Source organism: Apodemus sylvaticus, chromosome 22 (assembly GCF_947179515.1).
Source record: "Apodemus sylvaticus chromosome 22, mApoSyl1.1, whole genome shotgun sequence".
Taxonomy (NCBI): Eukaryota; Metazoa; Chordata; class Mammalia; order Rodentia; family Muridae; genus Apodemus; species Apodemus sylvaticus.
In genome coordinates, this window is record NC_067493.1 from 19,415,911 (window position 1) to 19,433,843 (window position 17,933).

At 52.4% G+C, this 17,933-nt stretch overlaps 3 protein-coding genes across 4 annotated transcripts; 1 reads left to right on the forward strand and 2 right to left on the reverse strand.

Annotated features, from left to right (window-relative positions):
* Positions 1–174: 174 nt before the first annotated feature.
* Xab2 (XPA binding protein 2) lies at positions 175–12,153 on the reverse strand. Its single transcript, XM_052168090.1, has 19 exons — positions 12,044–12,153; positions 8,996–9,144; positions 8,562–8,685; positions 8,065–8,262; positions 6,435–6,569; positions 6,181–6,345; positions 4,537–4,681; positions 4,098–4,249; positions 3,887–4,006; positions 3,665–3,796; positions 3,454–3,585; positions 3,258–3,371; positions 1,776–1,938; positions 1,497–1,687; positions 1,219–1,341; positions 953–1,124; positions 647–776; positions 417–526; positions 175–303 (listed from the first exon to the last, which is right to left on the reverse strand). The coding sequence occupies exons 1-19, from the start codon at positions 12,092–12,094 to the stop codon at positions 242–244; spliced, it is 2,568 nt and encodes an 855-aa protein (XP_052024050.1). The 5' UTR covers positions 12,095–12,153; the 3' UTR covers positions 175–241.
* A 168-nt stretch (positions 12,154–12,321) lies between these two features.
* LOC127672749 (protein PET100 homolog, mitochondrial) lies at positions 12,322–14,310 on the forward strand. Its single transcript, XM_052168093.1, has 4 exons — positions 12,322–12,430; positions 13,336–13,422; positions 13,577–13,609; positions 14,165–14,310. Exons 1-4 carry the CDS (start codon positions 12,404–12,406, stop codon positions 14,246–14,248), a joined length of 231 nt encoding a protein of 76 aa, XP_052024053.1. The 5' UTR covers positions 12,322–12,403; the 3' UTR covers positions 14,249–14,310.
* Positions 14,311–14,356: 46 nt separating this feature from the next.
* On the reverse strand, positions 14,357–16,958 carry Pcp2 (Purkinje cell protein 2). 2 transcript variants are annotated; one of them, XM_052168091.1, is made up of 4 exons: positions 16,908–16,958; positions 16,227–16,341; positions 15,940–16,064; positions 14,357–14,495 (listed from the first exon to the last, which is right to left on the reverse strand). In XM_052168091.1, exons 1-4 carry the CDS (start codon positions 16,956–16,958, stop codon positions 14,376–14,378), a joined length of 411 nt encoding a protein of 136 aa, XP_052024051.1. In that variant the 3' UTR covers positions 14,357–14,375. The 2 variants fall into 2 exon arrangements, with proteins under 2 accessions (XP_052024051.1, XP_052024052.1); XM_052168092.1 differs by lacking the exon at positions 16,908–16,958 and having other exon boundaries at positions 15,940–16,067; positions 16,227–16,296.
* Positions 16,959–17,933: the final 975 nt, after the last annotated feature.

The following is a 17,933-nucleotide window of genomic DNA, read 5'->3' on the forward strand; positions in this document are numbered from 1 at the left end:
AACTGGCCCTGCAGCGTCCAGAACTGGCTCTGCAGGGTGAGGGCAGGTTGTCCACATGCCATATCCCCTGACTACTCCACCTCCCGGCCCAGCCAATCAGTGCTGCGAGCCAGGCTGCTCTAAGCTAGCATGCCCTGAGGCACCTGGGCGGCAGGAAGGAGGTCGAGACAGTGCTGTACAAAGAGGGACTGTATTAGAGAGGCAGTTATGGGAAGGGACTGTGGAGGGAAAGGGTGAGGGGTCAGTCTTCCTTTAGGCTCCCGAACACGGCAGCGGGCACACTCTGCTGTTCCAGCCGGACTTCTGTGGGGGGAAAGTAGGGTCAAGGTGGGGGTGGGCTGGGGTGGCCCACCTCTGCTCATGTGGACAACCTGCCCTCACCCTGCAGAGCCCTGGCCCCTGGGCTGGCCACTGACCATTGGGCTCCAGGTCCATCTCGTCCTCGTCCTCATCCTCGCCCAGCTGGATCTCCTCAGGGTTGGCCTGCTGAGCCAGCTCTGCCAATTCCTCCCTGGATGCATCACTCCTAGGGTTGAGAGGGAAGGTGGTAGCTGCCGGCGGCTTCAGGGGACCCCTCCAGCCCCCGGCAGCTTCCCTGGAATACCCCTTTCCTAAGAAGGGCCAGCCATCCCCCGCCTGCCCTCACCTCACAAAGAAGATCTTGCTCTGGGCCCTGGGGGGCTGGTCCCGCTCCGCCTCGGCCGCTAGCTGCTCCGCTCTCTGTTCTAGCAGCTTCATGTCATCCATGCCGCTCTGCCCAGGAGCCAGGTCAGACACTGGGGGTGCCAGGCACATGAGGGAGGGAGGGAGGGAGGGAGGGAGGGCAGGCCAGGGTCAGACCTCAAGCCCTCTCACACCAGCCCCAGCCGAGCGCAGGAGGCCTAGGCTGGGCAGTGTGTGCTCTGGGCTAGGGCACACATTTCCCCCTGTGGCCATGCAAAGGGAAGCTCACCGGTGCCTGTGGCACTGCCCGACACCTTGAGCATCTGCGAAGCCATGAAGTTGACCTGAGTATTGTATGTGGCCTGTACACTCCGCCGTATCCTCAGCATCTCCCTGATGGTATCCTCATTGCCGTGCCGGACCTCGAAGTCCTTCCATGTTTGCCAGAATGCCCCAGTTGTCTGTGGTGGGGTGCAGGCATGTGGGTGAGCCCGGTGCTGGGCCCAGCATCCCCACTGCCCACCTTCACCTCTCCGACACTAGGCACAACCCTACCCGGGGATCACAGATCTGGGAGCAGAAGCTGTAGATAGCGCGGGCGCGGTCGATCTCCCCCAGCTTGCATTCCATGTCTGCGAACCGCAGGCACATCTCGCGGGCGTGCTCATCAGATAGCACCTGGCGCCAAGGGTCAGGGGGAGCAGGGGTGAGGGGAAGGGGTCCCAGCAGCTGGCTTCAGGAAAGCCTTCTGCCATTGTCTACACAGGCAGGCTCTCTGGGATCCTCCCGTCTGCCCGGAGCCCAACCCCATCCCAGGTCCCTGGTGCTGGTACCTCGATGGCCTTCTGGTAGATGCCGCGAGTGTGGGTGACGCCGTAGATCTCAGCAGCCCGCTTGATGTAGATGTTGAACATGTCATACTGCTGGGCGGGCTCCACCGCCCTGGTGGCTCGGTCATACACAGCCATGGCGTGGCGGGCCAGGCCCCACTCCTCCTCCAGCTGTGCGTAAAGCAGGTATAAAGCTGCGCAGGAGACACGGGTCCGGTTAGCAGTCCACAACTCAGCCCGTGCCACCCAACGCCACGCCCCAAGACAGCCCAGACTCCTCACTCTTGGCATATTTTGGTGGGCAGCCATCTAGTGCCTGCTCAAAGAGATCCCGCGCACGCTCCAGCTTGCGGCCCCCATAGCGTGAGATGAATTTGGTCAGGTAGGTGCTCCAGATGTCTGAAACATTGGGCCACTTGAACAGTGAGATGCCACGCTCATACGCCTGTTTCCAAGGAAGCCATGTGTTAGCACCCAGATGCCTATGGCTTCATGTCTTCCATGAGCTTGCCCAGGGCCCCTTCCTTGCCCACCCCTCCATCACGGCACATTTAAGTATGTCCACCAATTACAAGGACCTAAGGCAGGGTGCAACAGGGCCTTTCTAAACAGTCTGATCCCTCATGGACAAGGTAGCTCTTCAGACACAGGTACCCAGGGCTGGGAAAGCACTCATATCCCTGGGCAGAAGGGTTAGGGACACAGGAATAGATGCCACCTCCCTACCTGTATCTGCCCATGGCCACACTGTGCTGATCTGCCCCCATCACCTCAACAGAACCAAGGGAGCTGCGCACACGGCTCCCACATTTCTGTTTCACCCAAGGACTTGGAGAAGGTCGCCGGAGCTGGCTGTGGGAGAGTCACCCCCAGCATTCACATGCTGAGGCCCTGATGTTCAGTGCCTTATCATGCGAGCACTTAGTTTGGAAGTGAGGAAAAGGACTTAAAATGACCTCGTAAGCATGGACCTAAGCAGCCACAACTAGTGGCTTTACAAGAGATCAAAGGTGCTCCGAGGTAAGAGCACTGCTTTGAATGCCCAGAGTTCTGGGTTCCATAAAGAAAAGAAAATGGGGGCTGGAGAGATGGCTCAGCGGCTAAGAGCACCGACTGTTCTTTCAAAGGTCCTGAGTTCAAATCCCAGCAACCACATGGTGGCTCACAACCATCTGTAATGAGATTTAACTCCCTCTTCTGGAGTGTCTGAGGATAGCTACAGTGTACTTACATATAATAAATAAATCTTTAAAAAAAAAAAAGAAAAGAAAATGGAATCACTCCTGTGATAGCTACTGTTGTCAACCTAACAGGACGTAGAATAACCAAGGGACAAACGTTAGCTGTGTCTGTGAAAGATTATCTTGATCATCTTAACTGAAGCAGAGAGACCCATCTTAAAAGGGTGTGGGTGCCATCTCATGGGCTGGATCCTAGACGACAGCAAACGGACAAAATGAGCCAGTTCCCAGCGTCCGTCCTTCCGTGCCTCCCAACCGCAGGCGCGCCGCCAACAGCCAGACTGTTTCTGTTGCCATGCATCGCCCGCCACGATGACCATGGCCTTTGTGAGCCAGAATAAACTCTTCTCCCTTAACTTGCTTCTGTCAGATGTCTTGTTTCAGAAGCAAGAGTAACTAACACAAGCCCCTCCCCTGTGGCCCCACGTTTCTAAGCACACACTCGTCCACAGGCAGGGATGGTGAGGGGACCTGCATGAGGAGCCCTGCTGTGCCTTGGCTTGTGCCCTCGGGCTGGCCTCACCTTGAAGCTCTCCTCAAAATACTTGTGCTCCTCCAGGAACATGGCGTAGTTAATGACAATCTGTGGCGTGGCTATGCGCAGGTCCAGGATTCGGTCGTACACAGCCTTGGTTGACTGTGAGAACAAACAGGTCAGGGCACACTGTGCTCTGGGGCCGAGCACCAGCCCCACGCCGCCCTTGCCTGTGGCAACTGACCTGGAAAGTGCCCAGGCTCTCCTCCAAGTCGGCAAGCATGGACCACACCTTCAGCGACTTGTACACTCGGTTCTGCACAGGCTCTGAGCCATCGAAGTACTCGGCCCGGCGGGCAGGCAGAGCCGTGGCTTTCTGTGGAAAGACAGAGCAGAGGCGCTGAGGGGCTGGCCGGGCCCCACTACGTATCCCCGGCTGCTCTTCACGCCCTTACTCGAAGCAGCTTTAAAGCCTCGTCGTAATTCTCATGCCGGAGCTCCAGTTCCCCGCACTGGCACCACACACTCGCCAGGTCGTCCACCTGCTTGAAGTTCACCTTGGTGGCCTTCTCTAGGATGACCCGAGCCTGTGGTGATGGGCAGAGACCAGCTGAGTGCCTGCCACTCAGCCACCCCCAGCCCCGTGGTGAAGTGCAATATGCACACTGCGCACTCACATCATCCAGCTGTCCGTTATCTTCATAAAACTTGGCAAAGGCGACCCATAGTGTGTGGGGCTTGCCCGTGGCTTTGAAGGGGTCTACAGTCTGCACAGCCTCTGTGTATGTGTTGATAATCTAGAGCAGGAAGGTCACACAAGTGAGGACAGGGTGGGGCCATGGCAGCTTCATGGGGCAGAGGGGGACAGGTTGGGGCACCATCACACACCTCTCGAGGGCGGCCCTGATGCAGGGCTACACGCTTGTGCCACTCGTGGACGTGGTGTGGGTTCTGGCGCAGAAGGACGCTGTTGAGGAGCAGGGGCCGTCGGCTAATGAGCTGCTCGAAGCGGGCCAGGCGCAGCTCCAGGTCCACATCATCTAAGAGCCAAATACGCTCGTGAAGCATTATGGGGGTGATGGGCGGCACAAGCCCTTGTCTACTTCTGTTCCTAAGCTTCCTTTCCTCCAAGCCCAGCATTGAGGACCCGAAGAGCCATGCTGACCTCCACAGGCCTAGCGCCAGCCCTCCTGCCATGCCTGCACGCAACTGAGACACTCCAGGATATCTCGGCCCCGTGTCATCCACACTCTCCTTGACAGCCTGTTCCATACCAGTGGCTAGGAATTCATCCCTCTCCGCCCAAGCCCACAGTCCCACATCGCACCCTCCTCCTCTCGCCCCAGTTCAGAGGCAGTCTCCATCTTCGCTGCAATCATGCTCTCCTCAAATTGGGCATAGCTGTCGAACACCTGGGTGAAGTCCCGCACAGTCATCACAGTGCGGATGGCCTCCTCATACACGTCGCGTGCCTGTGGGGTTCAGGTAGTGTGAGGAAAAGTCCAGAGGAGGAGCCCGAGAGCCCACCCACAAGGACCCACTGCCAGCATCCATGGGCTGACCAGCGCTGAGATGGGATAAAACCTTGCTGGCCTGCGGCTGGCCTGTCCCGGCCCGGCCCTGCCTGTCCGTCTGAAGCCTCGGGCCTCCTTTGTAAGCTGGGCAGTTCCTTGTGCAGCACCGAATCAAGATTCAAGTGGGAACAGTCAGCAGCAAGACTTAAGCTCCCACAGAACCCTGAGCTCAGCCTGCTGTGAAGCTATCTCTTCCTAATCCTGACACTCCATTCTGGAGGGAATGGGAGGCTCGTAAGGCCCAGAGAGTGAATGAAACCGGCAGGAATCACAAGACCCTCCCCGAGTTACGTAAACAGTAACGCCCACTAGACGGGAGCCTCTCCAACCAACTCCCAGCCTGTCTCCAAGTCAGGAAGGAAGGTCCACGGATGCAGCTTTGTCAACTGTCTCCCAACTGTGGCGGGTTTTGAGTCATCCATGTTCCTGTAATTAACCCTCGCCCATGTTCACGTAAGGGAGACCAATAAGTTCACCGGTTTGCTATGTGCACACATTCGGAAAATGAAATAAATCACCTATCTGTGGGGAAGAGACACTTGTTCAGGTCTCTCCAGGAAAAGTCACCACACAGCCTGTCTCTGGAGGCTCTCACTCTCCTCCAATGGCTGCCTGACCCCTTCACAAGTTTGATTTCTCTAGCCTTTCCATCTCTAGAAAGCACAGCCCTCTCTCTCCGTCCCGTGTCTTCACGCAGGCACTAAGGAAGGGCTTTGTGGGCCTGGCAATTCTGGCGCCTCCTACCTTGCCTAGCCCAACCAGTTCAAATCTCAATCCCCCAAATCACTCACTCTGGCCTCCTCCCCAGTTTCCTTAGACCACAGTAGCCCCAGTTTAGTTCTACAGAAATTCTCAGTCCCATCCAACCTGCTCCCAGCATGTTTCTAGAAAGCAAAATGGATGGACAGTCAAAACAATCTGAGGGGGATTTTTTTTCCCATCAGACACTTGGTAAGTACTGTCTATATTGCTGCACCAGTTCCTTACAGGCAAAGGGTGGCCACATCCCCATTTTGCAAATATGGATATCTGGGACATCTGTGAGGGCAGTCTGGTTGAGACATCTGTCATCCCACTAGCGCTAGAGCTGATTCCACTGGTCAGACTGCAGAGGCAGGTGCCCCCTTCCTTGCCTCTCTGCCCCATGTACATCTCTCCAAAAGCTGCACTTCACTAGGTCAAAAAGGACAATCTTCCCTGATGACAGAAGCTTGGTTTTTGTTAAGGGTGTATGAGTGGCTGCACTCTACAGCCTGTCGGAGGCTTGCCTGTCCCTAGGACTACTGTACCCACCATCACTACTGGGGTGGTGACTGTGCATGTATGTGACGTCACACACAGCATATCTGTGGTTGTGCCCTCCTGAGACCACCAGCAGACGTCTGGTGCCCACGTACCTTTTCGAAGTGGCCACTGCGGATATAGTAGTCTGCCAGGGAGCACCACAGCTTCCCCAGCTGGTCAGTGAAGCGGGTGAGCCCACCACGGATTATGGCATCCACATTGAGAGACTGCACTTTGTCCGGATTCTGGGAGATAAGGTCACACAGCTCGTGCCACAGCTGCAGAACACAGGGTGTTGGGGGACATCTCAGCCTTGTCCATGAGGGAAGACGCCTCTCACCCGGTCTCTATATTCTGGGGAACCCACCTGGTAGTTGGATTTACCAGCCTTGGAAACGAAGCGTTCATCATTCACCACAGTGGCCAGGCGCTGGGCAGCCTCGTCCAGCCGGTCGCTGGATTTGAGATACTCGATGTACTCCTCGGCACTCTCAGGACTCAGCTGGAGAATACCCACCCCACTGAAGGTGACTGGGATGTAGGAGATGACGTATCTCTTCTGACTAAGTGGCTACAGTCACCCCCCCCCCCACACCACCAGTTTTAGCAACAGCCAGTTCCACTAACCCAGCCTCAGTGCTATGGTGGTCCAGCCTGAAGTCAGTACTCCAGCCTTGGGCCTTATTGGTGTGGTCTTGGCTCCTTTGGGTCAGTCTTGATACATGGGCCTAATGTGGCTACAGTACTTGTGATGGTTAGTGCTAACTGTCAACTTGACAGACTCTAGAATCACCTCTGAGATGAACCTTAGAGTATGTGTGTGAGAGATTATCTGCATTATGTAAATTTATGAGAATCATATGTTACTCGTGAATGGGATCATTTCCTGGGCAGGGGCCCTGTAGAGTGCTGTATAGAGAAGCACGCACGCAGAGCTGGGTTTTGCTCATGGATTCATGCCTGTCGTCAGCTCCTCTGGCCTCTCTTCTATGGTGGGCTGCAGGCCTGAACTGTGAGCCAAGATAAGCCCTCTCCTGTAGATTGTGTCAGGGCGACTCTTTACGGCAAGAGGAAGAGAGACTGAGTCAGTAGTCTGGACCTTCAGTCTGCGTCCTGAGTGGTCCACCCTCAGCCCTTCCGTTAGCCTTGACACCCCCCAACCCCCACACTGCCCAGTGCTAGTTCTAGGCAGTCAACTCAGACACTGATGGTCAGGGAAGGACCTGCTTCTGTCACCAGCTGCCACCCAAGCAGTGCCATACTGAGAAAGTCACCGTAACCGATGTCACAAGCATGAGCACACAGCGCTCTGCTGGCAAGGCAGCCTACCATACACACACCTCATTCCCGCCTCTTACTGCGGCTCTGGTTTTATTTTACTTCTCACTGCTGGGTCATGCATGTGTTTACCTTGTTACATACACTTAAAGTCCCAGGCAGGTCGTGGTGAGTGTCTTATGTGTGGTGTCCCTAGCTGTCATCTCTATGCCCACTATGAAGTGGGTATAAGCTAAAAGCTAACTACTTGAAAACTAAGGATGATATATATTACAGAGCCGGGGAGTTAGCTCAGGGTGTAAAGCACCTGCCTCGCAGGTATGGGGACTACAGTTTGGATCTGCAGAAGCCACATAAACACTGGGTAACTATGACAGCACTGGAAAGGGGATCTGTGGGGCTAGCTAGAACCGGCTAAATCTTGTCTGGGTTCACTAAAAGATCTTGTGTCAATAAAGTAGAGAGTAATCAAGGAAGACACCCAGTGGCAACTTTGGGCTTCCACATACATGGGTGAGTGACATACACACACACACACACACACACACACACACACACACGTTTCTGCAGACACACACTTACAAAGAAAAAAATCATGAATAAACTGTACGTATTCATCAGAGCCTCTTCCTGCAGCCTATTTACTGCATGAAGGTCCTTATCCCAATGAGCTGGGTTTGGAAGCCAACCTGGGAACTGGTCTATCCAATGGTGCTCACCTTGAGGAAGCGACGGTAACCTCGCACAGCAGTCTCAGGCAGTGGGTGGGAGCGCAGGAAACGCAGATACAGGGGCCAGATGCGAGAGTGCTGTGTGATGGGCAGTGCCCTGAGGGCGCGGTCAAAGGTGCGGCGGGTGTGTGTTACTCTTCCCTGATCCATGAGAAACTGGCAGTAGTCTAACCACAGGCGTGGCATCTGAAAATAATGGAGAGTGGGGGGTCTGAGCCTCAGGCTCCAAGGCTTCCGTACGCTTCATATCTAGGGCACAGGGGCAGCAGGGAGGCAATGGGTGTCATTACCCACTACCCATGCTCTGTAAATAAGCCCAGGAAAGTCATTAGTTCCTCAAGCTGAAGGAACACTTTGGTGGGCCTGTACCTTGTCCTGTTGGAGCACTGTGAGGAAGGGATCAAGATACCCCTTGACACCTCACCGGGGAAATGGCTCGCCTGCCCGCACGTCCCTCATGCCCGCACACCCTCTCCAGCCCCCACCTTGTGCATGAACACAAAGGCCCTCTCATGGCAGTTGTTGACATCTTCATAGGCTGGGTCAGTCACACAGCGATGTTTCACCTGCGCCCGGCGTGCCTTCAGATAGCGGTACCAGAGCTTGTAGCTAAAGAATAGGAAAGGCAGGTAAAATGGGCTGTGGAACCCCAGAACCCTTTCTCTGTTCTAGAGGCAACTGTAGTGAAAAGGGATTGAGGAAGGACAAGAGATCTCACAGGGAAGGGAAAGGCGCAGACATGAGGGAAGGCGTGACCTATCAGGGACTGTGCTTCAGTCAGGAATCCACAGCGTTCACCTGGGGCAGACCGCCACTTGTGTGGGGACTGGGTGCAGAGGGACACAGCGCCGCTTGGGTGGGGACTGGGTGCAGAGGGTGGAAGCGGTGAGCAGGGTAGCACACGGAGGGCCATTTGCACCTGCAGGGAAGCAGTTTGAGTGCCCGCTCGTACAACTGGTTGAGTCGAGGTTTGGGGGCTCCCTGTTTGAACTCGATGTAGCGGAGCCAGCATTTGACAGAGAACTGGTTCCTCATGATTTCTTCCTCATAGGGAAGGTCCTCTTCCTCCTGCCAGGGCCAGGGAAGAGGAGAAGTCTGTCCTTAGTCTCAGTGAAATCACACCCCATACTAGGGCTTAGTCCCAAACTCTAGGTGCCTACAAAAATTCCATGTCCTTTCAAAAGGCAAGCCCACACTCCTATCACTTCAGAGGCAAAGAATAAAATGAATGGGAGGTTGGCGAGATGCCCAGTGAGACGCACCTGCCTCCAAGACTGAGGACCTGAGTTTGAGCCCCATGCAGGAGAGGCAACTCCTTAAGTTGTCTGTCCTCTACCTTCCACACACACATAGTGGTAGGCACATGACTTGCCTCCTACACATATTAATATTAAAAACAAACAAACAAAACACCCCAAGTAGAAAGATGGCTCAGTTGGTATGTACAAGCATGACTGAGTACCTGAGTTCAGTTCTCCAACACTCATGCTAATGCCAGGCATAGCAGTAGATCTATAAATCCCAAGGCTGCTAGGCAAACAGAAACAGGTAGATCCCTGGAGCTCAGTGGCCAGCCATTGTGCTCCAAGCTCAGTGAGAAGACTTTGTGTCAAAAGTCAGATGGTGAGCAACTGAAAATCAGCTAATGTCTATTTCTGGTCAATACACATTCATACCTACACAACCCATGCACTTACATACACACTATCCTTAAAAACAACAGTGCCAGAGACATGGCTCAGCAGTGAAGAGTAAGTACTACTCTCACAGAGGACTTGAACTTCGTTTCCTGCACTTATGCCAGGCAGCTCATAACTACCTATAACTCCAGACTTGGGCCTGTTGTGGACACCTGATTCACGGGCACACACCCATACAAAGACACAAACACACATAAACATGATCTTAAAAACACAACTTTAACAAGTAAACAGACACAACACAACAAGGTCCCAGACATGATTTCTTCCTCTGATGAAGCTGGCTCACCAGATACTAGCTAAAGCAATGGTTCTCAAGCTACGGTCGCTATGCCTATGAGGACAAAAAATAAAATCCCTTTCACATGGGCTGCCTAAGAACACAGGAAAACACAGATGTTTACATTATGATTCATAACAGCAGCAAAATTACAATTATGAAGTAGCAACGAAAATGAGATTGTATGGTTGGGGGTCGCCACAACATGAGGAACTGTATTAAAGGGTTGCACATTAGTAAAGTTGCGAACTACTGTGCTAGAGTGTTAGTTCAGCACTCAACTGTGCACAGACCTCTTAGTTGTTAATGAGACCCCTGCCCAAAGTACTTGACTTTGGCTAGTAAATCCCACTCCTTGGCCCCAATCCTCACACTCTAAAAAGTCTTTGACAATTTCATATGCATATACAGGGAATTTTGGAAATCTTCACTATCCATTATTCTCTCCTATGCCCTCTCCATAATCCCTAGACTCTCACAACACTAGGGCCCAGGTGCCAGGCCTCTGCCATGGACAGCCGGCTATATCCAGACACAACACACCTTCTCCCAGACATCAGGCTTTTATCCCTCATGCTTACACGGTCACCACCAGAACTATCTTCATACCAGGCCCATATAATAACATTCTAAAGTTTTGTTGTTCTAGAGACAGGGTCTCACTATTAGCTCTAGTTGTCCTGGAATTCACTATACAGACCACGCTGGCCCCAAAACGCACAGAGATCCACCTGCCTCTGTCTCCCAAAGTTCTGGGATCAAAGGCATTCACCACCACATCCAACCCAAAGTTTTAAAGTTTTTAATTTCTTTTTTTTCCCCCCAGCCTCCTCTCAGGAGGCAGATACCAGTGATCTTCATGAGTTGGAGGCCAGTCTAATCTACAGTAAGTTCCAGGACAGCCAGGGCTACATACTGAGATACTACCTCAAAGTATCTATTTTTTTCTGTGTGTATACATTTGTGCATGAGACAGGCAGTGGTGCAACATGTCTTTAATCCCAGTACCCAGGATGAGGCAGGCATATCTCTGAGTCGCAGGCCAGTTTGGACTGCAGTCGCAGACAGAGTTTAAGGACAGGGCTACACAGAGAAACCCTGTCTTGAAAACAAAGCATCCGTGTATGCACACATGGGAGCAGATGCAGTTAGAAGCCAGAAGCTTCTTCAGTTGCTATGTGCTTTGTTTTTGAGACAGGGTCTCTCACTGGCTTTCCACAGGTACCAGGGTTCTGAACTGAGGTCCCAAGCTTGTGAGGCAAGCACTTTATCAACCGAGCCACCTCCTCCGAACAAGGTGAATAGCTAACTAGTCTTTACTTAAGACACCAACTTCATCAAACTTCTGGCCCCTCAGGATCGCACTTGTCTGTACTCTGCCCCAGAACTTGCAAGCTAAAAGGGTTTATATCAGGAGGTGTGTGTGTGTATGTGTGTTACTTATCAATCGTAGAGTGTTCGCCTAGCATACACAAGACCCTTGGTTAAACCCCGGCAACTAAAAACACAGAGGGGTTATGCCCTTAACTCTTAACCCTACGAACGCTGCTTAAACATGAGACCTCTATTTCAGCCACCGTATTTCTACGTTTTAGGTGAAATCCCAGTGGCTACCCACACTACTAGTCTTGTCTTCATACTTCAAGTTCTTGTAGTCCCAGACATCAAGCTGTTATCCAGAACTCTAACCGGTCACTATGCCTATCAAACTCCATGTCGTTTCACTATCCTATTCCCCTCCTGGCCTCACTTCTCTCGGCCCGAGATGTCAAGGCCTTAACCTCAACAGCAGCTCCTCACTCAAGCCCTGAAGGATACGGTTCTTTATTCCCGGCCTGATCAGTGTGCTTTGACATGTCGCCCCATGGACTGGGCATACATGGTCTGGGGCCTGGTCCCCTTCCCCGTGAGCCAGATTCCGATCCTATACGGGATCCAGCTTCGGATCTTTCCTGGCGAATCACCCTCCACCTTGCTGCAGACTTACAAAAACAAGATCCGGCCGCTCCGGACACGGAACTCGCGCCATCACCACCATCTTCCTGGCTCTCCAGGTACAGACGAGAGTCGCGCTCTAGTGGCGTCACTCACAGAATGACCGCCCTCTCCTGACAGACCCGTTTTCTATTGGCTGCACCGCCCTTTGACAGCAGGGCCGGCTCGGTTAAATTTTGTATAGTTAAGGCTGTGACCGGAAGCAAGGGGGCGCCGGAAGATGACGTAACTGACGTCATGGGTGATTGCCCATTCAGCTTCAGGATCAGCCCTTGGAAAAAACACCAACGAGGTTTTGTATTACTGGAGAGTCGACTTTGGGCGGAAGTGGCTTCTAAAACCGAAGAGCGAGATGGGGGTAAAGCTGGAGGTGTTTCGGGTCAGTAAGCTTTAGGGGTTGGACGTCTGGGCCCCGGGATCTTTCAGAAATTAAAAATAGATCTTGGAAGTGAGAGAAGCGCAGAGGGGGCAATCCACAGAGAAAGTGTCCGAGACTTGTATTGGAACCCCAGCAGAAGGAGCACTAGATGTGGGGGCCTAGGAGGGAGAAGCTGGGTTGGTGTGAGGAAGCGTCTCGGAGCTGAAGAGGTTGGTTCAAGGAAGGGAGGCTTCAGATCCAGAGTGGGATTTCCAGAAGGAGAGCCTAGGGCTCATAATGAGTCTCAGATAGGCGGATTTCTAGATGTAGGAGAATATATTTGAAAAATGAGGCTCCTCTATATGAAATGCTACGGGTGGGTATCAGACATCAAGGATACGTGTTTGTAGTAGGAACCCTTGGACTGCTAGTCTCTTCCTTTCCCTCGCTTCTATCCCCTTTATGCATGTGTGCCTGTGTGTGCGTGTGTGTGTGTGTGTGTGTGTGTGTGCGCGTTGGAGCGGAGTCGTGAACAGAACTACTACGAATAAAACCTGCTTGATCAAAAGACCAAGCTTAGCCCGGCGGTGGTGGCGCACACCTGTAATCCCAGCACTTGGGAGGCAGAGGCAGGCAGATTTCTGAGTTCAAGGCCAGCCTGGTCTATAGAGTGAGTTCCAGGCCAGCCAGGGCTATACAGAGAAACCCTGTCTCAACAAACAAACAAACAAACAAAAGAACAAGACCAGGCTTTAAGGTGTCAGGTTTCTTTTCTCCTGGTAGGATTTCTGGGGTTTTTGGGGAGCCCCGAAGGCAGAGCTCCTGACCCGTGTAGGAGGACAGATCTGTCTTTTGGGCTTCCCTGCAGTCTCCCTGTGCTTGGGTGGTGACTGCTGGGCTCTGCCCATCCACCTCTGCTTTTACAGATGTCACTCTATCTCACTTTCCCCGTGGTTATGTTCTGGATCTCCAACCAGGCTGAGTGGTTTGAGGACTATGTTGTCCAGCGCAAGGTGGGTGTCAAAGCGTTTGCTGGATAATTCCTGGAGAAGGGAGGGTAGGAGGCAGTAACTTGCTGTTGGGATCCATTGTCTACCTCCCATGTTCTGGGTGTGGGCTTCTGGAGTCTCCTACCTTGTTTTTCTCAGCTGTGACTTTGTTCCACAGAGGGAGCTGTGGCCACGAGAGAAGGAAGGTCAGGTCAGTAACCTGTCTCCCCAAGGGGCTTGGAATGAAAACTTCACCCTCAGCCATAGATAGAAAAGTGGAATCTGTAGAATGAATAGGAGCTCCAGACTGGCTTGGGCTAGAGAGAGACCTTGTCTCCATGAAAGTTTCTTGCTGTTTGTGACGGTCTATACCTAGGATCACTTGGAAGGAGGAGTAGGAAGTGGATCAGACTGAAGCTCGCCTAGGTTGCATGGGGACAGAGAGAGGGAGACAGGAGAGGGATCCCAGCACTCAGGAGATGGTTGTAAGAGGAGTGAGAAGTTTTGCTATTTTCTGCCACATAGTGAGCTCAAGGCCAGCCTGTAGTATATGAGACCCCCATCTTGAAAAGAGGGGAGGGCACAAATGGTTTCATATATTACCTTTTCCCTGAGGGATGAAGCTGAACGGTGGTTGAGTTGGCATTGGGCTCCCGGTGTGGATATTGAACTCTGAAGCCAAAGGGAGGGTAATGTGAGTAAGTCCAGGTGCTGAGGCATGCCCCCCTCCTTCCTTGCCATTACACCCCCTTTTTCCCCACTCCAGCGCCAGGAGCTGGAAGAATTTAAGCAGAAGATCCGGAAGCAGAGGGAAGAAAGACTTCTTCAAGCTGCCCAGCAGAACTCCTGAGACCTTCAGTTCCTCAAGTTCCAGCCCCCCACCCTCAGAAAATAACACACACTCAACTCGTTGTTGCTAGCGCCAAGTGTTTTATTGTTTTCAGGGGCCATTGGGAGGCCCGGGGTGGCTAGAACTCTCAAGGAGCTTGTGTCTGGGGCTGGGGGCTGCTGTTCCTGCGGAAGCTGAGTGCAGCAGGATCCTGAGGGGTGAGCAGAGGTTGAGGGCTGAGAGTTCCAGGCCGTTTCTGCATTCCATCCTGTGGATGAGGAAAGGTCAGACAGAGGGAGGGGACCAAGGAAAGTTCAAGTCAGAGATGTCTCCAAACAACATTTCTTTTTGTCTGCTAATCAGGGTGGTGGTATTTGGTCAGAACCTGGGCCGTTAGTGTAACACCTGTAATCCCAGTACTCAAGGAACACAGGCAGAGGCTGGAGAGATGTCTCAGTGGGTAAGAGCACTGACTGCTCCTCTGTAGTTCTTGAGTTCAAATCCCAGCAACCACATGGTGGCTCACAACCATCCATAATGAGATCTGGTGCCCTCTTCTGGAGTATCTGAAGACAGCTACAGTATACTTACATATAATAAATAAATCTTTAAAAAAGGGGGGGCGGGGCGCACGCCTGTAATCCCAGCACTCTGGGAAGCAGAGGCAGGCGGATTTCTGAGTTCAAGGCCAGCCTGGTCTACAGAGTGAGTTCCAGGACAGCCAGGGCTACACAGAGAAACCCTGTCTCCAAAAAAAACCAAATCCAAAAAACAAACAAAAAAAGAAAAAAAGAGGAAAAAAAAAAGAAAAAGAAAGGAAAAAGAAACAGAAGCAGGAGGATTATCTTGAGTTCAAAGTCACCCTGGTCTACATACTAAAACAAACAGTTGGGTTGAGAAGATAGCTCAAGTCATTGAAATCCTTGCTGTGCTCATTTGAAGACCTGAGTTTAATCCGGAAAAGCCAGGTGTGGTTTTATGCACTTCTAATCTCAGTGCTTAAGAGGTAGAGTCAGGAGGATCCCTAGGGCTTCCTAGCTAGAGAGCTTGATCTACCCAGAGTTCCAGGGCAGTGAAAGATCCCATCTCAAATAACAAGGCAATGACTCCTGAGGAACAGAAGGTCCATTTCTGGCCTCTACCTGCGGCGTGTGCACATATGTGCACATGGACCTCTAAACGTGTGTGCTAGTGTACACAGACATGAGGCTGGGGCTATATGATCAGTCGATAGAAAAAATAGTCGATAGTCCATCCCTAACCACATAAATCACTCGTGATGGCTCACACCTGTAATCCCAGAACCCAGGATGTTACACTTAGGAAAACTAGAAGTTTAAGGCCATCATTGGCCAGCCAGAGCTACGTGAAACCCTCTCAAAAACAGTAAAGCAAAACACCCCCAAACAGAACCCATGCTCTTCAGTGATGTATAGGGGTGTGCATTCATATGCCTTCCTCCCAGGAAAACTGCCTGTTTTCTTCCTGTGGCCTCTCCCAAATATACAGATGTTGGAGCAGGAACTGTCATTTCCAGCCACAGGTCTGCACTAGCATGAGTCCTGTCTGACTTAAGCCCATGGTCCTTTCCTTTGCCCAAGTTCAAGACAGGTATGGAGATAGGGTCCTATCCCATCTTGGCCAGAGATGGGGCATAGATTTAAAAAGCCATACCAGGACATGTCTCCACAAATTATTTGGACATCACCTACCTTGGGACCAATAGGTTGGAAGCCAGGCAGGGAATTCACTGTCACACGCTGGTCATCCATGCGGCGGCCCTGGGTGTTGGCCAGCATATCCATGAGATTGTCCATCTCTGGAGCAGGGCCGCCCTCTGCTTAGAGCAGAGACAGGTGGGCATGAATACAGACCCCAAATGAGCTCCCAACCGTGAATCACAAGATCCACAAGATCCCAGAACCACTGCACTCCTGCCACATTTGCTTCTCAGGCAACACACACACACACACACCCAGCCCAAGCATGCCCTGCTCACGGCTTTCTGGGGTTTGGCCTGGCCCAGCCTGCAGGGAACAGCGCTGCTCCTCCATCCGATCACCCTGCACGTGGCTCAGCAGGTTGAAGAAGCCTTCCTGGTCCGGTGAACCTGCCTTAGAGACAGACGTGATTGGTTTAGCTGGGTCTGTGCGGCCCCTGTCTTCCAGCTTCCACCTGAACTGGTGCCTGCCTTCCTATCTGTGCTCTCACCATAGTCCTCACGGGTCTGCAGAATTTCTCCAAATGAAACCTGAGTCTCCTTCCCTGACCTGCCCCTGACTCCCCCAACCCCCCACCTCCCGGCCTGGGGCCCCTGCCTGCAGCACAATTTCACATGGTACTTCCTCTAGGGACAATATTCCACCACTGTCCTAGATTGAGACCAGACTTGGGTTGATTTGGGGGTTGGGACGCTTACCAGGGAAATGGGGCTCAGAAGTGCCCCTAAATCCTAGCACCTACTATCTCTTGGGGGACAGTACTAAGAATCCATTCATTTGCCTTGAGGAGGGGCTCTTATACCCTCCTACCTATTACCCCCTATGTGTTATGGTAACTGGGTCAGGGGACCCCAGAGACTTGCTTGCTAATTAGATGCCCTATAAATGAATTAATCTTGTCAATTACGGGTGCTGAGACCTCAAGAAACTGCTGCTGTAGTCAGCCAGAGCCCACTTACCTTGTCTAGAAGGTCTGAGCCTCCCTCCCCCTTTTCTTCTTCCTGATCCATTGTGTGTCTCTCCTATACTTTTCTCCTGGTCTCTCACTGGGCCCCCACACCTGAGAGGGCCTTTTAAAAGGCCAGGATGTGGGGGAAGGGGGAGCAGATATCTTTCCCCATCCCCAAATCCCCAGCTCATATCCCATCTGCTCCCCCCAATGCTTAAGCCCCAGAAAGATGATCTCTAGGTAATTGTTGATCCAGACTGATGCTGAGGTGGGTGTGAGTGTGGGGGGCAGGGCAGTCCAGGTTTGGACCTCACTGGGTCCAGCCATGATCACAGAACCTTGAGGACCTTCGGGTGGGAAGAGGTCAATGCAATGCTGAAGATCAACCAACGTGACAGTTGAGCCTGCAGGATGTCCCCACCCAAGCCAGCTCGTTCCTGTCTGTGAGTTCATCCACTGCAAGGCAGGTGGCATTTGCAGGGGGATAGCTAAAGAAGAAATTAGGATCCAGCCCTCTTCCCCCAATCCCTGCACTCTCCACTGACACACCAGCCAACCTGGCTCCTGTGAGGTCTTGTAGTGCCCCTGGGGTTACCCAGAAGGAAACTCCTGGATTCTCCTGTTTACCTGCCCCTCAAATGCCAAGTTGAGTTGTCTTCAGTCTCTCATTTCTACATGGAGCAGGAGAGGAAGTCCCTGACTAGTTCACTGAATAGCTGTGGCTTTCTGACCATGCTCTGAGAGCCTGTTCCTATCCCCAAAATGCCTTTCAGGAGACCAGTTGAGCTTCTTTTCCTGGGATAGTTCATGGGTTAAGAGCACTAGCTGCTTTTCCAGAGTACTAGGTTTGATTCCCAGCACCCAGATAACAGCTTACAACTGTCTGTGACTTCAGTTCTGAGAGATCTATTGCTCTTTCCGGGCTTCTCTGGGCACCAGGCACACTCGTGGTGCACAGACAGACAGACAGACAAACAGTTAAAGCAGCCATACACATAAAATACATCTTTAAAACTGTTTAAATAAAGTTAAGAAG

Excerpts from the sequence above, each read along its gene's own strand:
- Xab2 (XM_052168090.1), bottom strand. The coding sequence starts at position 12,094 with ATGGTGGTGATGGCGCGAGTTCCGTGTCCGGAGCGGCCGGATCTTGTT. Across the intron at positions 4,250-4,536 it reads ACTGGGGCGAGAGGAGGAGG|ATGATGTGGACCTGGAGCTG; the intron begins GTGCGATGTGGG and ends TTTGGCTCTTAG. Across the intron at positions 3,586-3,664 it reads AGGCTTTAAAGCTGCTTCGA|AAAGCCACGGCTCTGCCTGC; the intron begins GTAAGGGCGTGA and ends GTCTTTCCACAG.
- LOC127672749 (XM_052168093.1), top strand. The coding sequence starts at position 12,404 with ATGGGGGTAAAGCTGGAGGTGTTTCGG. Across the intron at positions 12,431-13,335 it reads TAAAGCTGGAGGTGTTTCGG|ATGTCACTCTATCTCACTTT; the intron begins GTCAGTAAGCTT and ends CTGCTTTTACAG. Across the intron at positions 13,610-14,164 it reads CACGAGAGAAGGAAGGTCAG|CGCCAGGAGCTGGAAGAATT; the intron begins GTCAGTAACCTG and ends TCCCCACTCCAG.
- Pcp2 (XM_052168091.1), bottom strand. The coding sequence starts at position 16,958 with ATGGATCAGGAAGAAGAAAAGGGGGAGGGAGGCTCAGACCTTCTAGAC. Across the intron at positions 16,065-16,226 it reads AGGCCAAACCCCAGAAAGCC|AGGGCGGCCCTGCTCCAGAG; the intron begins GTGAGCAGGGCA and ends TGCTCTAAGCAG. Across the intron at positions 14,496-15,939 it reads TCCAACCTATTGGTCCCAAG|GATGGAATGCAGAAACGGCC; the intron begins GTAGGTGATGTC and ends CCTCATCCACAG.